The following is a 19,495-nucleotide window of genomic DNA, read 5'->3' as shown; positions in this document are numbered from 1 at the left end:
GCCTCTCACTGTTGTGGCCTCTCCCATCGTGGAGCACAGGTTCCGGACGCACAGGCTTAGCGGCCATGGCTCACGGGCACAGCCGCTCCGCGGCATGTGGGATCTTCCCGGACCGGGGCACGAACCCGTGTCCCCTGCATCGGCAGGCGGACTCTCAACCACTGCACCACCAGGGAAGCCTTATCTAGGTATTTTCTGATTTCCTCTTTGATTTCTTCAGTGATCCACTGGCTGCTGGATTGGCTGTATATTGTTAAGCTTCCAAGTGTTCGTGTTTTTTTACAGTTTTTTCCTTGTCATTGATTTCTAATCTCATAGCGTTTGGTCAGAAAAGATGTTTGATATGATTTTAATTTTCTTAAATTTACCAAGGCTCACTTTGTGGCCCAGCATGTGATCAATCCTGGAGAATGTTCCATGTGCACTTGAAAAGAATGTGTATTCTGCTGCTTTTGGATGGATGCTCTATAAATATCAATTAAATCCATCTGGTCCACTGATGAAAGTAGGGTGTTAAAGTCCCCCACTATTATGTGTTACTGTTGATTTCTCCCTTTAATGTTGTTAGCATTTGCCTTATATATTGAGTGCTCCTACGCTGGGAGCATATATAGTTACAATTGTTATACCTTCTTTTTGGACTGATCCCTTGATCATTATGTAGTGTTCCTTGTCTGATATGAATATTGTTACTCCAGCTTTCCTTTGATTTCCATTTGCATGGAATACATTTTTCCATCCTCTCACTTTCGGTATGTGTCCCTTGATTTGAAGTGCGTCTCCTGTAGACAGCATACATACAGGTCTTGTTTTTGTATCCATTCAGCCAGTCTGTGTCTTTTGGTTGGAGCATTTAATCCATTCACGTTTAAGGTAATTATTGATATGTATGTTCTTATTGCCATTTTGTTAATTGTTTTGGATTTGTTTTTGTAGGTCTTTGTTTCTTCCCTTCCTCTTTTGTTCTCTTCTCTTCTGATTTTATGACTAACTTTATTGTTGTGTTTAGATTCCTTTTTCTTTTTTGTGTGTGTATCCATTGTACATTTTTGGTTTGTGGTTACCATGAGGTTTTGATACAGCAGTGTAATGTTTTAAGTTGCTGGTCTTTTAATATCAAACGCACTTCCAATATCTTGCATTTGTGCTCTCCTCACAACTGCTGGGTTTGATATATTTGTGTGCAGATGATTTCTTAACTTTACTGTATGTTTGCCTTTATCGGTAAGCTTTTCCATTTGTAATTTTCTTGTTTCTAGTTGTGGCCTTTGTTTTCTGCCTAGAGAAGTTCCTCTAGCATTTGTTGTAAAGCTGGTCTGGTGGTGCTGAATTCTCTTAGCTTCTGCTTGTCTATAAACCTTTTGATTTCTCCACTGAATCTGAATGAGAGCCTTGCTGGGAAGAGTATTCTTGATTGTAGGTTCTTCCCTTTCATCACTTTAAACATACCGTGCCACTCCCTTCTGGCCTGCAGAGCTTCTGCTGAGAAATCAGCTGATAACCTTATGGGAGTTCCCTTGTGTGTTATTTGTTGCTTTTCCCTTGTTGCTTTTAGTATTTTTTCTTTGTCTTTAATTTTTGTCAGTTTGATTAATATGTGTCTCAGCGTGTTCCTCCTTGTGTTTATCCTGCCTGGGACTCTCTGCACTTCCTGGACTTCGATGATTGTTTCCTTTCCCATGTTAAGAAAGTTTTCAGCTATAATCTCTTTAAATATTTTCTCAGACCCTTTCTTTTTCTCTTCTCCTTCTGGGACCCCTATAATGCGAATGCTGGTGCATTTAATGTTGTCCCAGAGGTCTCTTAGGCTGTCTTCATTTCTTTTCAGTCCTTTTTCTTTATTCTGTTCCATGGCAGTGATTTCCACCATTCTGTCTTCCAGGTCACTTATCCGTTCTTCTGCCTCAGCTACTCTGCCACTGATTCCTTCTAGTGTATTTTTCATTTCAATTATTGTATTGTTCATCTCTGTTTGTTTGTTCTTTAGTTCTTCTAGGTCTTTGTTAAACATTTCTTGTATCTTCTCAATCTGTGCCTCCATTGTTTTTCCAAGATCTTGGATCATCTTTACTATCATTACTCTGAATCCTTTTTCAGGTAGATTGCCTATCTCCACTTTACTTAGTTGTTCTTCTAGGGTTTTATCTTGTTCCTTCATCTGGGACATATTCCTCTGCCATCTCATTTTGTCTAACTTTCTGTGATTGTGGTTTCTGTTCTGCAGGCTGCAGCACTGTAGTTCTTCTTGCTTCTGCTGGCTGCCCCCTGGTGGATGAGGCTGTCTAAGAGGCTCGTGCAGTCTTCCTGGTGGGAGGGACTGGGTGCATAGTGCTGGGTCTTGTCCGTCTGGTGGGCAGGGCCATGTCTGGGAGGTGTGTTTATTATCGGGCAGCTGTTTATTCAGGAAGACTTTAAGGGACTTCTCTGGCGCTCCAGTGGTTAAGACTTCACTTTCCAATGAAGGGGGTGCAGGTTCAATCCCTGGCCAGGGAGCTAAGATCCCACATGCCTCGGGGCCAAAAAACCAAAAAACATAAAGCAGAATCAATATTGTAACAAATTCAATAAAGACTTTAAAAATGGTCCACATCAAAAAAAAAAAATCTTTAAAAAAAAAAAAACTTTAAGCAGCCTGTCTGCTAATGGGTGAAGCTATGTTCCCACCCTGTTGGTTGGTTGGCCTGAGGCATCCTAGCACTCAGGAGCCTACAGGCTGTTGGGTGGGGTCAGGTCTTGGTGAGAAAATGGCAGCCTCCTCGAAGGCCCATGCCAATGAGTACTTGTCAGAGCCACTGCCGCCACTGTCCCTGTCCCCACAGTGAGCCACAGCCGCCCCCTGCCTCTGCAGGTGACCCTCCAACCCCAAAAGGTAAACCCGGCCCAGTCTCTTATGAGGTCACCACTTTTTTCCCTGGGTCCTGGTGTGCATGACACCCAGTGTGTGCCTTCCAAGAGTGAAGTTTGTTTCCACCAGTCCTGTGGAATTTCTGTGGTCAAATACCAGTGGCCTTCAAAGTCAGACCTGCAGGCTCCTCCTCCTGTTGCCAGACCCCGAGACTGGGGAGCCCAATGGGGGGCTCAGAACTTTCACTCCTGTGGGAGAACTTCTGTGGTGTAATTATTTTCCAGGTTGTGGGTTGCCCACTTGGCATGTATGGGATTTGATTTTATTGTGATTGCACCCCTCCTACCATCTCACTGTGGCTTCTTCTGTGTCTTTGGATGTAGGCTATCCTTTTTGGTAGGTTCCAGTGTTTTTTTGTCAGTGGTTGTTCAGCAGTTAGTTGTGATTTTTGGTGTTTCCATAAGAAGGCGTAAGCTCATGTCCTTCTACTCTGCCATCTTGCCTCCTTCCTCCCTGCTAGTTTTGCTTTGACCCCTCTAATCTCAAGTCCCTATGCCCCCACCATTCCACTAAAATTGCTTTCATCAGCTGCCAAATCCAATGAACAATTGTTATATTAATCAAACGGACTTGATCAGTAGGTTCTAATCACTCCTTCCTGAAAATATTTTCTTCCCTGTTTCTGAGTCCCAGACCTGCCTCTCAAGACCTGGTCCTCTACCTTTTTGTTTCTGCCTGATTTCTTGGATCCTGGGCTCTGCCCACCAGGCTTCCCTGGACCTCCTTAACTTCAACTGTCTGTCTACCTGGACCTCTGCCCACAGACAACCTACACCTTTCTAACTCTCCCTCACTCCTTCACCTGGATATCCTGACTCAACCTCTTATCACGAATTCTGAGGCTTTTCTGAAGAGCCAGCCAAGCCCTGGTCTATTTGGTGTCACTACTACTTAAGATCTAGTAAGGCCTGGTCCCATCTCTGACTGAGCCTTGAGCCCAAAAATAATGCAGATATGAACTTCTAGCTCCTTAAAGAACACAGTCAATCTTCCTAACAGTATTAGAAAACTCTTGGTTAAGAAAGTTGAAGTTGATTGCCAAAAATAATCAAACACTTATTTGTGTTTTCTTCAGTGGATCTATCTGTTTAGATTCTGTTATTTGAATGATACCAGAATATACTTTGCACTCTGATGCCTAGAAAAGAAGAGCACTCTTTTAGATTTCTCAGGGAACTGGACAAGAATAGAAGATGTTTGGGCCCAAATAAAAATAAAATTAGATGGCTACTAGAGTTAGCCCAGGACTGGAAGTTATTCAATCCCAGATTCCAATTTTTGCCCTTACTAATCCTAGTACATTTCTTAGGACTAAAGCCACATACCTAGATGCATCAAGGAATGGTCTGTAGGCCAAGTTGATCCATTCTTCTCTATTGGATGAATATTTTGGCTCCCGGGGTGTTTCTCTCACAGTGTCCAAATCCACTAAATAATGGCATTTATTGATGTCAATCTGCAACAGAGAAAGGCCAACTCTTCATCAGTAATTGCAAAGGTCCTTTCAGAGTAAGAAACATCAACTGTAATCCTAAGAATTCCCACAGGGTTTTAGAAGCACAAACATCTAAGTCCTCAGAAAATGTTACCAGTGCTCTCTTCACCCAGCTAAGAGTGCTGGGTGTGGGGGGTGTTATTTAGGCTCCTGAGGGCAGGGGTGAGACATGCACTCACCCAGCCAAAGTTCACTTTGCTGTGCACCTGAAACTAGCACAATATTGTAAATCAATGATAGTCCCAAAAAAATACAGTAAACAAGTTTCTATGAGATTAAATAAAAACCCAAAGATGGAAATCATTACTGTGATATTGTGATTTATAATAAAATTTTTTTTTGGTCTTCTTCCAATGTTTCTGGTTCAGAGCACCCCAAACCCTTGTAATTTCCTAAGCCATGAGAGCAATTGGAGCATCTTTTGTTATAATATTCAGTCTCTTGTCCTCAGTTCCTGAAATCCCTTCAAAGCCATAATGGTGAAAGGGGTGTCTTGTTATTCATAACAAGCCCCTTTCAACCACAATGGAACTTATGTTAATGAGGTGACTTTTGAAAATCCTGTAAAGATGGGAGGGGGTGCTGGTCACCAGTTGAACTAACCATGTGAAAAGAAGGTTGGACCTTTCAGTCACTGGGGGAGGGGGGAGGGGCTGGAGATTGGCCAATGATTTAATCAATCATGCCTGTGTAATGAAGCCTCCATAAAACCCTAAAAGGACAAGTTTGGAAAGCTTCCAGGTTGGTGAACACGTGGAGATTCGGGAAGAGTGCTGCACCTGGAAAGGGCATGAAGATCCCCACTCTTCTTCTATACCTTGCCCTGTTCATCTCTTCCATCTGGCTGTTCCTGAATTATATCCTTTTATAATAAACCAATAATCTAGTAAGTAAAATATTTCTCTGTGTTTGCCACTCTAGCAAATTAATCAAACACAAGGAGAGGGTCATGGGAACCTCTGCTTTATATTCAGTCAGAAGTATAGGGAACAACCTGGACTTACAACCAGCACCTAAAGTTCAAGGAGGGGGTAACGGCTCCAATCTGTAGCCAGGCAGTCAGAAACAGGTAACAACCTGGGCTTAAGATTGGCATCTGAAGTAGGCAGGAGAAGGGGGCAGTCTTGTAGGACTGAGCCCTCAATCTGTGGAATCTGATGGTATCTCTGAGTAGACAGTGTAAGAATTGTGTTGAGTTGTAAGACACCCAGATGGTGTCTGAGAATTGCTGTTACTGTGGAGAACCCCCCAACACTCAATATTAGAAAGCGGATCCCAGAACCCTCTTAATTACTAATGTAGTCAGCTAAAGAAAAGTAAATCTCAAAGGAAAGTTGCATTTTTACATGCAACTATGTTACACATATTATTTTTTAAATCATTATATAAAGGCCTATAGGGGATTATTAATTCCTATTTTATAAATGAGGAAGCCAAGACTCAGAGACAAATTATATAACTTCATTTTTTTCAAGATCTATATTAAGCCCCTACAATGTACTAGGCATTAATAAGTTAAAGCTAATGATACAGAATTAACTAAATAGCATGCAGTTCTTGCCCTAAAAGGATTTATAATCCTAACCAAAATCACATGAGTTTATAGTAGAGCCATATTTGGACTCAGGTCAGTGTGACTTCCAAAGTCATACATCAAGACTGCCAAAAATGACCGAATCAGAGGGGAAGTACCCTCAGGAGCTCATTTAAATGTTTCTTAAAAATTAAAACCAAAAAGGATTTGTCCTAGAAATCCAGGTTTCAGCTAAGATAAAAATCATTTGAAATATGAATAGAAATAGCAAATCTCATATTTAACAGTGAAGGGTTGAAAGCTTTTCCTTTGGAATCAGGAATAAGTCAAGGCTGCTTATTATCATTACTCTATTCAACACTGTACTAGAGGTTCTAGTCAGCAGGGTAAGATACAAGGAAGAAACAAATGGCAGAAGAAATGAAAAGAAACAAACAAAAGTCCTTCATTCATCACAATGATTGATATATATAAAATCCAAAAGAATCAACATAAATTTTTGGGATTAAGAGAGTTTATCAAACTTTAAACTATTTATAGAATGTAAAATTAACATCATATGTTCCTATATAACAGTGGTAAACAACATATTAAATTACATTTTAAAAAATTATGTATTTTCAAATTACATTATAAAAATATCATTTAAAAGGATTTGAAAACATGTGTCTTGGAATAAATCTAACGAAATATGGGCAAGTCCTCTACAAAGAATTATAGAATTTTATTGACTAGTGTCTATCAACTGATGAATTTATAATATGGTATATTCATATAATCAAAATGTGGTATATACATGCAATGGAATATTATTCAGTCTTAAAAGGGTACATACTACAACAAAGATGAGCCTTGAAAACATTGTGCTGAGTGAAAGAAATGAGACACAAAAGACCATATTTTGTGTGACTCCACTTAACATGAAATGTCCAGTAGAGGCAAATCCATGAAGACAGAAGGCAGATTAGTGGTTGCTAAGGATTGGAGGAGTGACAACTTAATGCACATGGGGTTTTTTTGGGGGGGTGTGGGGGATGATGAAATGCTCTGAAATTAGATAGTGCTGGTGGTTGTATAACATTATGAATGTACTGAAAGCCACTGAAAAAGTTCTGGAGGTAGAGAGTGGTGATGGTTGCACAACAGTATAACTGTTCTTAATACAACTGAAGTGTATACCTAAAAATGATTAAAATGGTAAATTTGATGATAAAATATTGTTGAAATATGAAATTTACCTCAAAAAATTTTTGGATAAACAATAAAGTAGACCTTATTACATGGAGAGATAAACCTTATTTCTAGATTTAAGACTCACTATTATAAAGATGTAAATTCTAAATAAATGGATAGATTAAATGCAATCTCAATAAAAATGCCAACAGACTTTTTTGATGAAACTTGACAAGCTGAGTCTAAAATGTATATGGGAATGCAAAAGGACAAGGAGAGCCAAGGCACTCTTAGAAAAGAACAAGGTGGGGACTTACTTACTATAAAGTTATAGTAATTAAGACAATGAGGTATTAGTGCAGAAATATAACAGACCACTGAATAGAACAGAGCCTGGAACAGATACAGGCACATATGGACCCTGATCTATGACAGAAGTGACACCTCAGAGCAATGGTGAGAGTATCTCTCTTCACTAATTGGTGCTGGGACAACTGGATATCCATTGGGGGAAAAATGAAATTGGACCTCTGTACACAATGAATAAACAACAAGGTCCTACTGTATAGCACAAAGAACTATATTCAATATCCCATGGTAAACCATAGTGGAAAAGAATATAAAAAAGAATATGTGTGTATATATCTATATCTATATATAACTGAATCACTTTGCTGTATAGCAGAAATTAATACAACGTTGTAAATCAACTATACATCAATAAAAAAATTGATAATGTAAAAAAAATCAACTTCAGATGGATTACAGAACTAAATGTGAAAAACAAAGCTCTTGGAAGATAATATGGCAGACTATCGTCAAAATCTTACGTATGGCAAAAGTCATTTTAGACAAACACAAAAAGTATTAACTATAAAAAAAAGATGAATAAATTTGACTACATTAAAATTGGGAATATCCGTTCATCAAAGACACCAATAAGAGAGTAAAGAGATGAGACACAGAATGAAGATACATGTGACACATTAACAATCAAGTATTCATATCTAGAATATATAAAGAACACCTGCTGATCAGTAAGACAAAAATGGACCATTCAACAGAAAAATAGGCAAATGACTTGAATAGGTACTTCATAAGAAGAAATCTAAACAGCCAAAAACAAATGAAACAGTACTCAACTTCATGAGTAACCAAGGAAATGCAAATCAAAATTACAACGAAAAATTACAATACCAAATGTAGGCCAGAATGTGGGACAATTCTTATACGTTGCTGGAGGGAGATTAAGTTGGTACAAGATTTTTAGAAAACTATTTGGCAGAATATACTAAAATTGAACATATGCAATTCTTATGATCCAACAATTCTACTCCTAGGTATTACAATGAACCATATGGAATCATTAATATGTGACTGATCCACAAAAATGGTACTTTCAGGGACTTCCCTAGCAGTCCAGTGGTTAGGACTCTGCGCTTCCACTGCAGGGAGGCACAGGTTTGATCCCTGGTCAGGGAACTAAGAATTTGCAAGCTGCACGACACAGGGGGAAAAAAAGGTAATTTCACATGGTTCAAGGTAATGTATATCCAACGGGAATTCGTGAACCAAAAGACAAGTTCAAGAATGTTCAAAGTGGGGACTTCCCTGGTGTTGCAGTGGTTAACAATCCGCCTGCCAATGCAGGGGACATGGGCTTGATCCCTGGTTTGAGAAGATCCCACATGCTGTGGAGCAGCTAAGCCCGTGAGCCACAACTACTAAGCCTACACGCTAGAGCCCACGAGCCACAACTGCTGAGCCCGCGTGCCACAGCTACTGAAGCCTGCACACTTAGAGCCCATGCTCCTGAACAAGAGAAGTCAACGCAATGAGAAGCCTGCACACCACAATGAAGAGTAGCCCCTGCTCACCACAACTAGAAAAAGCCCACGTGCAGCAACGAAGACCAAATGCAGCCAAAAATAAATAAGTTTGTTTAAAAAAAAAGAATGTTCAAAGTGGCATTATTTACAGCTGGCCCAGACTGGAAAGAACCAAACAACTATCAAAAGTAAAATAATATAGTCATACAATGAAATACTCTAATAAAAGAGAACAAACTACAGCTATATTCAACAATGTGTAATTACAAACAAAACATTAAGTAAAAGGATCAAGACACATAAAAATGCAATATGATTCCATGTATATGAAGTTCAAAAATAGGCAAAATGAATTTATGTTGCTTAGGAATGCATATAAAAGTGGTAAATCTAAAGAGAAAAGCAAGGAGATTATTACCATAAAAGTCAGGAGACTCCTGAAGGGGGAACTGGGTAGTGATCAAAAGGAATTGTTGGGGGAGCTTCTGGGTGCTGGTAATGTTCTAGTATTTGACCTGGGATGATTACACAGGTATTTGTTCTATTATTATTAATTATTATTAATTTACTGTACATTTATGTTTTGTGCACATTTAGGCTTATGGGTTATACACAATTGAATGTTTGAAAAAGTGTGTATAAAAACAACTTGGTCATCTCTGGCTTACAGTAAACTTGGTTCTTCCCCAACCTCTAACTCACAGTAATGTTCTCATTCTCTCCCAGCATTATTTATATGTAAAAGAGACTTCAGTCTCACATCTGTCTCTACATATGGGCTATTCCTCTGGGGAGAGAAAGCACACTGAGAATTGACGTCAGACCCAATTCCATTCCTCATAACTCTCTAAAAATGACCCTTAGCACAAACACTCCAGGAAGCAGTCTTTTTGGTCTGAACACCCACTCTGTAGCTCCCAAGGATTTTAAAAACATGAAACAAGTTTTTAAAAGCTCTGCCAGCACCATGTCTCTGTAATCAAATAGAACCAGCAAGGGGTAAAGATTCATGGTCTCATGCCTAGACCTCCTTTGGTGAGGGAGCTCTGAGTATGACATTTCAATACTTGACCTCAGCCTGGCCTTTTCTGGCTAGGCATACTACAGGTCTGATTATCTAGTTTTGGTGCTGGATACATGGTCTACCAGAGATGTGGGTAGTAACTAATTAATACCCAACTACACCAGTTAGCTTTAGGCTTCACTCATCACACCATCCATATGCAAATTTCATTTAAAGTTTTTAGAAAGATACTAAGGCAAAATCATATTAATTGAAATACTAATCCATTTAAAAAATGTAACCTCTTTTCATGCTTCCTGAGAAGCAGCTGCTGAACAGTCTTTTTTTCTAGGAATCAGTTACTGAACAACTAAAATACACAAGGACAAAGGTCTCTGGCAGAAAATGGTTAAGTATGAGCAAGGGCAGATTCTCTAATAGAGAAGAAATACAGTGTTTAAAAAAGGAGCCCCAAATAAAAAGGCAACCTATGGAAAGAGAAAAAGTATTTGGAAACCATATATCTGATAAGGGGTTAATACCCAAAATTTATAAGGCACTCATACAACTCAACAGCAAAAAGCCAAATAATATGATTTAAAATGGGCAAAGGACCTGAATAGACCCTTTTCCAAAGAAGACATACAAATGGCCAACAGGTACACAAAAAGGTGCTCAATATCACCAATCATCAGGGAAATGCAAAACAAAACCACAATGAGATTATCACCTCATACATGACAGAATGGCTATCATCAAAAAGACAAGAGATAACAAGCAATGGCGAATATGTGGAGAAAAGAGAACCCTTGTACTGTTGGTAGGAACGGGAACTCGCATAGCCATTATGGAAAACAGTATGGAGGTTCCTCAAAAAAATCAAAAATAGAACTACCATATCATCCAGCGATCCCACTTTTGGTATGTATCTGAAAGAAATGAAATCACTACCTTGAAGCAATATCTGCACCCCTGATGCTGAACTCACAGAAACAAAGTAGAATGGTGGTTGTGAGGGACTGGGGGAAACGGAGAGATGCTGGTCAAACTTCAGTTATAGATGATGAAGTTTTAGGGACCTAGTGTACAGCCTGGTGACTACAGTTAACAATACAGCACCGCATGCTTGAAATCACCTGAGAGAGTAGAGAAAAATGGCAACTACGTGAGGTGATGGATGCGCTAACTAACTTATTGTGGTAGTCATTTCACAATATATACATATACCAAATCATCCCATTGTATACCTTAAACTTCCACAATGTTATCTGTCAATTATACCTCAATAAAGCTGAAAAAATTTTTTATTTAAAAAATTAAGAGGCTTCCGGTCAAGATGGCAGTGGGGGTGGATGTGGAGTTCGTGTCTCCCCACAACTAGGGCGCCTGCCAGACGCTAGTGGGGGACCTGACCGCCTAAGGAGACAGGAAGAACCCCTCAGCGACCAGGTAGGACATAGGGGGAGTGAGAGGGGAGGCAAAGTGGAGGCTGGACAGGACTGGCGCCCCTGAGGGGTGGCTGGGAGTAGGGAGGGGTTCCCACGCCTGGAGGAATCCTGATACTCCGAGACATTTCCCTGCCCCATCGGGCCCGGGAAGCCTGTGGGGCTCCCAGGAAGGGTCCTCCACCATTCGAGGCCCCCTCTGGGCCACGTTGGTCCTAGGGGTGTAGGAGGGAGGTGGAGGGAGAAGAGGAGAAGCTGGCAGGAGGGGCCCTCGAGGACTGGAGGATCCAGGGAGGTGCAGAGGGCATTTCCCCCACTCACCCAGGCCTGGGAAGACTGCTGGGCTCCCAGGCCTGGCCCTCCATTCTCCGGGGTCCCCTCCAGCCTCATGGTTCCTAGGGGCATGAGAGGGAGGGAGGAGTGGGGGGAAGAGAAGAGGAGGCAGATGATGGGGGGAACCCTCCAGGACCAGAGGATCAGGGGAGGCCCAGCGGGCATTTCCCCTGCCCACTTGGCCCCGGGAAGCCTACTAGGATTCCAGGTCTGCTCCCCTGCTTTCTGGGGCCCCCTCCACCATGTGGATCTTAGGGACATAAGAGGGAGGGATGGGAGAAGAAGAAGAGAGGCCAACAGGGAGGGGCCCTCTGGGATGGGAGGATCAGGGGGAAACGCATCTGGCTGGCGTTTCCCCCACCCACTTGGGCCCAGTGAGCCTGCTGGCATGCTGGACCTGGCCCTCTGCCCTCGAAGGCCAGAGGCACTCCTGGGCCCCTCCAGCTGAGATGAGCCTAAGCCCCACCCCCAACCCCCCAGGGCCTTTTCCAGCCCTGTGGTCCTAAGCAAAGGCCCTGCCCACTGCCTAAACCCTGCCCCTGCCTAAGCCTCACCCTCCACAGCCAAGGCTTTTTTTCCTTTTCTCCCCTTTTTTACTATTATGGTTCTGTTTTACCTTCCAGTTCTTGTTTCATCTACATTTTTCTTTTTTTTATTCTTTGTAACATATCTGTTAGTTTTCTAATCTTATTTTATTTTTTACTCTTTGTTATTGTTCTGCTATTTTTCTTTTTTTTTTTTTTTGCCACCCTGCATGGCTTGTGGGATCTTGGTGCATGAGACAGGGGTCAGGCCTGAGCTCCTGTGGTGGGAGCTCTGAGTCCAAACCACTGGATTAACAGAGAATCTCAGACACCAGGGAATATTCATAGGAATGAGGTCTCCCGGAGTTCCTAATTCTTGGCACCAGACCCACCTCTACCCAACAGCCTACAAAACTCCAGTGATGGAAGCCTCAGGCCAAACAACCAGTAAGACAGGAACACAATCTCACCCATTAAAAAAAAAAAATATATATATATATATATATATATCTCTCACAGATGAAGGAGCAAGGTAAAAACCTATGAGACCAAATAAATGAAGAGGAAATAGGCAACCTACCTGAAAAAGAATTCAGCGTAATGACAGTGAAGATGATCCAGAATCTCAGAAATAGAATGGAGGCATGAATTGAGAAAATACAAGAAATGTTTACAAAGATCTAGAAGAACTACAGAACAAAAAAACAGAGATGAACAGCACAATAACTGAAATGAAAAATACACTAGAAGGAATCAAGAACAGAATAACTAAGGTAGAAGAACGAATAAGTGAGCTGGAAGACAGAATGGTGGAAATAACTGCCAAGGAGCAGAATAAAGAGAAAAGAATGAAAAGAATTGAAGACAATCTCAGAGACCTCTGGGACAACACTAAATGCACCAACATTCACATTACAGGGGTCCCAGAAGAAGAAGAGAAAAAGAAAGGGTCTGAGAAAATATCTGAAGAGATTATAGTGGAAAACTTCCCTCACATGGGAAAGGAAATAGTCACCCAAGCCCAGGAAGCGCAGAGAGTCTCATACAGGATAAACCCTAAGAGAAACACACCAAGACATATATTAATCAAACTAACAAAAATTAAATTCAAAGAAAAAATATTAAAAGCAGCAAGGGAAAAGCAGAAAATAACATACAAAGGAATCCCCATAAGGTTATCAGCTGATTTCTCAGCAGAAACTCTGCAGGCCAGAAGGGAGTGGCAGGATATACTTAAAGTGATGAAAGAGAAAAATCTACAAGCAAGATTACTCTACCCAGCAAGGATCTCATTCAGATTTGACTGAGAAATCAAAAGCTTTACAGACAATCAAAAGCTAAGAGAATTCAGCACCACCAAACCACCTTTACAACAAATGCTAAAGGAACTTCTCTAGGTGAGAAACACAAGAGAAGAAAAAGACCCACAAAAACAAACCCAAACAATTAAGAAAATGGTAATAGGAGAATACAAATCAATAATTATCTTAAATGTAAATGGATTCAATGCTCCAACCAAAAGACACAGGCTGGCTGAATGGATACAAAAACAAGACCCATATATATGCTGTCTACGAGAGACCCACATCAGACCTAGGGACACATACAGACTGAAAGTGAAGGGATAGAAAAAGATATTCCATGCAAATGGAAATCAAAAGAAAGCTGGAGTAGCAATACTCATATCAGATAAAATAGACTTTAAAATAAAGACTGTTACAAGAGATAAGGAAGGACACTACGTAATGATAAAGGGATCAACCCAAGAAGAAGCTATAACAATTATAAATATTTATGTACCCAACAAAGGAGCATTTCAATACATAAGGCAAATGCTAACAACCATAAAAGGGGAAACTGACAGTAACACAATAATAGTAGGGGACTTTTAACACCCCACTTACACCAATGGACAGATCATCCAAAGAGAAAATAAACAGGGAAACACAAGTTTTAAATGGCACAGTAAACCAGATAGATTTAACTGATATTTATAGGACATTCCACCAAAAGTGGCAGAATACACTTTCTTCTCAAGTGCACACGGAACATTCCCCAGGATCTATCACATCTTGAGTCAAAAATCAAGCCTCGGAAAATTTAAGAAAACTGAAATCATATCAAGCATCTTTTCTGACCACAACGCTATGAGATTCAAAATCAATTACAGGAAAAAAAACTGTAAAAACCACAAATATATGGAAGCTAAACAGTGTGCTACTAAATAACCAAGACATCACTGAAGAAGTCAAAGAAGAAATAAAAAAATACATAGAAACAAATGACAATGAAAACACAACGACCCAAAACCTACAGGACTCAGCAAAATCAGTTCTAAGAGGGAATTTTATAGCAATTTAATCTCACCTCAAGAAACAAGAAAAATCTCAAATAAACAATCTAACCTTACAACTAAAGCAACCAGAGAAAGAACAAAGAAAAGTCAAAGTCAGTAGAAGGAAAGAAATCATAAAGATGAGAGCAGAAATAAATGAAATAGAAATGAAGAAAACAATAGCAAAGATCAATAAAACTAAAAGTTGGTTCTCTGAGAAGATAAACAAAATTGATAAACCTTTAGCCAGACACATCAAGAAAAAAAGGGACAAGACGCAAATCAATAAAATTAGAAATGAAAAAGGAGAAATCACAACTGACACCACAGAAATACAAAGGATTATAAGAGACTACTACAAACAACTATATGCCCATAAAATGGACAACCACGAAGAAATGGACAAATCCTTGGAAAGGTACACTTTCCAAGACTGAACCAGGAAGAATTAGAAAATATAAACAGACCTATCACAAGTAATGAAATTGAAACTGTAATTAAAACTCTTCCAACAAACAAAAGTCCAGGACCAGATGGCTTCACAGGCGAATTCTACCAAACATTTAGAGAAGAGCTAAGACCAATCCTTCTCAAACTCTTCCAAAAACTGCAGAGGGAGGAACACTCCCAAATTTGTTCTATGAAGCCACCAACACCCTGATACCAAAACCAGACAAAGAAATCACAAAAAAAGAAAATTACAGGCCAATATCACTGATGAACACAGAGGCAAAAATCCCGAACAAAATACTAGCAAACAGAATCCAACAACACGTTAAAAGGATCATACACCATGATCAAGTGGGATTTATCCAAGGAATGAAAGGATTCTTCAATATACGCAAATCAACCAATGTTGATACACCATATTAACAAATTAAGGAATAAAAACCATATGATCATCTCAATAGATGCAGAAAAAGCTTTTGACAAAAATTCAACACCCATTTATGATAAAAACTCTCCAGAAAGTGGGCATAGAGGGAAACTACCTCAAGATAATAAAGCTCATATATGACAAACTGACAGCAAACATCATACTCAATGGTGAAAAACTGAAAGCACTTCTACTAAGATCAGGAACAAGACAAGGATGTCCACTCCCCCGACTCTTATTCAACATAGTTTTGCAAGTCCTAGCCACAGCAGTCAGAGAAGAAAAAGAAACAAAAGGAATACAAATTGGAAAAGAAGTAAAACTGTCATTGTTTGCAGATGACATGATACTGTACATAGAAAATCCTAAAGATGTCACCAGAAAACTAATCAATGAATTTGGTAAGGTTTCAGAATACAAAATTAAGAAATCTCTGGCATTCCTATACACTAACAACAAAAAATCAGAAAGAGAAATTAAGGAAACAATCCCATTTACCATAGCAACAAAAAGAATATAATACCTAGGAATAAACCTACCTAAAGAGGCAAAAGACTTGTACTCAGAAAACCATATAACACTGATGAAAGAAATCAAAGATGACATAAACAGATGGAGAAATACACCATGTTCTTGGATTGGAAGAATCAATATTGTGAAAATGACTATACTACCCAAAGCAATCTACAGATTCAGTGCAATCCCTATCAAACTACCAATGGCATTCTTCACAAAATTAGAATTAAAAATTTTACAATTCGTATGGAAAACAAAAAACCCCAAACAGCCAAAGCAATCTTGAGAAAGAAAAGCAGAGCTGGAGGAATCAGGCTCTGTGACTTCAAACTATACTACAAAGCTACAGTAATCAAGACAATATGGTACTGGCACAGAAACAGAAATGTAGATCAATGGAAGAAGATAGAAAGCCCAGAGATAAACCCACGAACATATGGTCACCTAATTTATGACAAAAGAGACAAGAACATACAATGGAGAAAAGATAGCCTCTTCAATAAGTGGTGCTGGGAAAACTGGACAGCTACATGTAAAAGAATGAAATTAGAATACTACCTAACACCATACACAAAAATAAACTCAAAATGGATTAAAGACTTAAATGTAAGGCCAGACCCTATAAAACTCATAGAGGAAAACAGGAAAAATGCTCTTTGACATAAACCACAGCAAGATCTTTTTTGACCTGCCTCCTAGAGTAATGAAAATTAAAAAATAAACAAATAGGACTAATTAAACTTAAAAGCTTTTCTACAGCAAAGGAAACCATAAACAAGACAAAAAGACAACCTTCAGAATGGGAGAAAATATTTGCAAATGAAGAACGGACAAAGAATTAATCTCCAAAATATACAAACAGCTCATGCAGCTCAATATCAAAAAAACAAACAACCCAATTAAAAAATGGGTGGAAGACCTCAATAGACATTTCACCAAATAAGACATATAGATGGCCAAGAGGCACATGAAAAGATGCTCAAGATCACTAATTATTAGAGAAATGTAAATCAAAACTACAGTGAGGTATCACCTCACACTAGTCAGAATGGCCATCATCAAAAAATCTACAGACAATAAATGCTGGAGAGGGTGTGGAGAAAAGGGAACCCTCTCACACTGCTGGTGGGAATGTAAATTAATACAGCCACTATGGAGAACAGTATAGAGATTCCTTAAAAAACTAAAAACAGTACTACCATATGACCCAGAAATCCCACTGGGTTTGCTAAGAAAACCATAATTCAAAAGGACACACGTACCCAAATGTTCACTGCAACACTATTTACAATACCCAGGACATGGAAACAACCTAAATGTCCAACGACAGATGAATGGATAAAGATGTGGCACATATATACAATGGAATATTACTCAGCCATAAAAAGGAACAAAATTGGGTCATTTGTAGAGATGTGGATGGACCTAGAGTCTGTCATACAGAGTGAAGTAAGCCAGAAAGAGGAAAACAAATACTGTATATTAACGCATATATGTGGAATCTAGAAAAATGGTACAGATGAACCTATTTGTAGGGCACGAATAGAGACGCAGATGTAGAGAACAGACATGTGGACACAGAGGGGGAAGGAGAGGGTGGGATGAATTGGGAGATTAGGTTTGACATAAGTACAATACCATGTGTAAAACAGATAGCTAGTGGGAACCTGCTGTATAGCACAGGGAGCTCAGCTCGGTGCTCTGTGATGACCTAGCTGCGTTGGATGGGGTGGGGGGTGGGAACGAGGTCCAAGAGGGAGGGGATACGGGGATATATGTATACGTATAGCTGACTCACTTCATTGTTCAGCAGAAACTAACACAACGTTGTAAAGCAATTTTACTCCAATAAAAAAAAGTACATAAAAATAAATAAATAAAAATTTTTTAAATTAGAAGAGGAACTTTAAGTCAGAGGCCTAGGTTCTGGTCTGGGCTCCAAAATAAACTAGCTGGGTGACTCACACTGATTTAAGTTTTTTATACCTCAACTTCTTCTTCAGTAAAAATTAAGGATAATACCATTTACCTCAAAGGGTTGTAATGAGGATTAAATGAGATGATTCGTTTAAAAGAAACAAGGATAATACCATTTACCTCAAAGAGTTGTACTGAGGATTAAATGAGATGATTCGTTTAAATAAAACTTGCAAACTATAAAGGACTAGTATGTGAATAGCTGTAATATTAGAAGGAATCCTAATTACTTCTGTGAAATGTGAGAACTTGACTAATATAAAAGAACCTTGGAGCATTAGAGCCCGTTACAATGAATTATTCCTGTTGTCAACCTAGATTGGTGTTTACTGTCAATTCAAGTTATGCCCAATGTGTAGGACACAACAGTTACAATATTAACGACTCATAATCCTTGATTAGCAACCTCCACTAAATAATATTGAAATGAATCTTCTGGACTCAAAGAAATAGAAAAGAAACTTATTGTTACCAAAGGGAAGAGGGAGAGGGGAGGGACAAATTAGGAGTATGGGATTAACAGATAGAAACTACTACACATAAAATAGATAAGCAACAAGGCTTTACTGTATAGCACAGGGAATTATCCCCATTATCTTGTAATAACCTATAATAGAATATAATCTGCAGAAACCCTGAATCACTATGCTGTACACCTGAAACTGATGCAATATTATAAATCAACTATACTTCAATTTAAAAAAACTGGAAAAGTCAGTCTTCTGGGCATCATCAAAGCCTTTATTAAGTACCTATACTTAGGTGAATCCTAAAGCAGGGTATATAAAATTCCTGTAAGACATGTCTCTGTTTTTAAATTTAAAATTTAGGTCAGGAAATAATATTAGCACATATGAAATACAGAAAGTATTATAAGTAGAGTTCAGAGATGAAGAAATCACTGGGGGCTACACTAGTTGAAATGCTTTCCTGGAGACAGTGGCAAATGTTAGAACAGAGAACAAAGGCAGAAAGGAGCATGGTTTACAGAAAGGGGAAAGAGGTGGAATATCTGTTTGTCCCAGGAGGTGTGTGTTGAGAAACAAAACTAGAGACAGGCAGTCTGAGGACTGATAACCGAGGACCCAAACTAGGGGAATCTGGATTTTGTGCACCAGGAATCTACTCTAGGTTTTTTAACCAAGGAGTAATATAATTAAAAACGGGTCTCAGAACGAGAGGTCCGTATTGGCTATGCTGGGGAGGGTGGGGCAAGGAAATGTTGGAGGAGAAGGCTGGAAGGACTCTAGTCACTATCACAGTATCCAGCTGTGAAGTGACCATACCTTGAAGCCCTATGGCAGGCAGAGCAAATGAAGGAAGCAGAAAGGGTAGATCTCAGGTCTATTTCAAAGGAAATCAATGACACCAAGACTTCTAATGCAGTGAACTGGGGAAAAGAAGGAATTGCAGTGAAGAATCAGTTTAGGTAAGATTGAGAAAAGATGATAACTCGTGTTTCATCACCTGAGGTGGGAAGAAACATGGTGTATTCAAGGAACTGAAAGAAGGCCCATGTGACTAGAATACTGAGTTAAGAATTTTCTTT

General features: G+C 39.3%; 1 protein-coding gene across 8 annotated transcripts in view; it reads right to left on the bottom strand.

Annotated features, from left to right (window-relative positions):
• Nucleotides 1–19,495, bottom strand: part of ALG9 (ALG9 alpha-1,2-mannosyltransferase) — a 96,939-nt gene that overhangs the window by 22,004 nt on the left and 55,440 nt on the right. For all 8 annotated transcript variants that reach the window (XR_004351104.1, XM_032640244.1, XM_032640243.1 and 5 more), the window contains one exon: nucleotides 4,231–4,361. Coding sequence is in view for 7 of the 8 variants with exons in the window: in XM_032640244.1 (XP_032496135.1) it covers nucleotides 4,231–4,361 (131 nt within the window). In the remaining variant the exon portion in view is untranslated. The remainder of the gene's footprint in view (nucleotides 1–4,230; nucleotides 4,362–19,495) is intronic.

This window comes from Phocoena sinus, chromosome 8, assembly GCF_008692025.1.
Source record: "Phocoena sinus isolate mPhoSin1 chromosome 8, mPhoSin1.pri, whole genome shotgun sequence".
NCBI classification, from domain to species: Eukaryota; Metazoa; Chordata; class Mammalia; order Artiodactyla; family Phocoenidae; genus Phocoena; species Phocoena sinus.
Note: the sequence above shows the minus strand (reverse complement) of the source record. Positions and strands in the feature narration are given on the sequence as shown.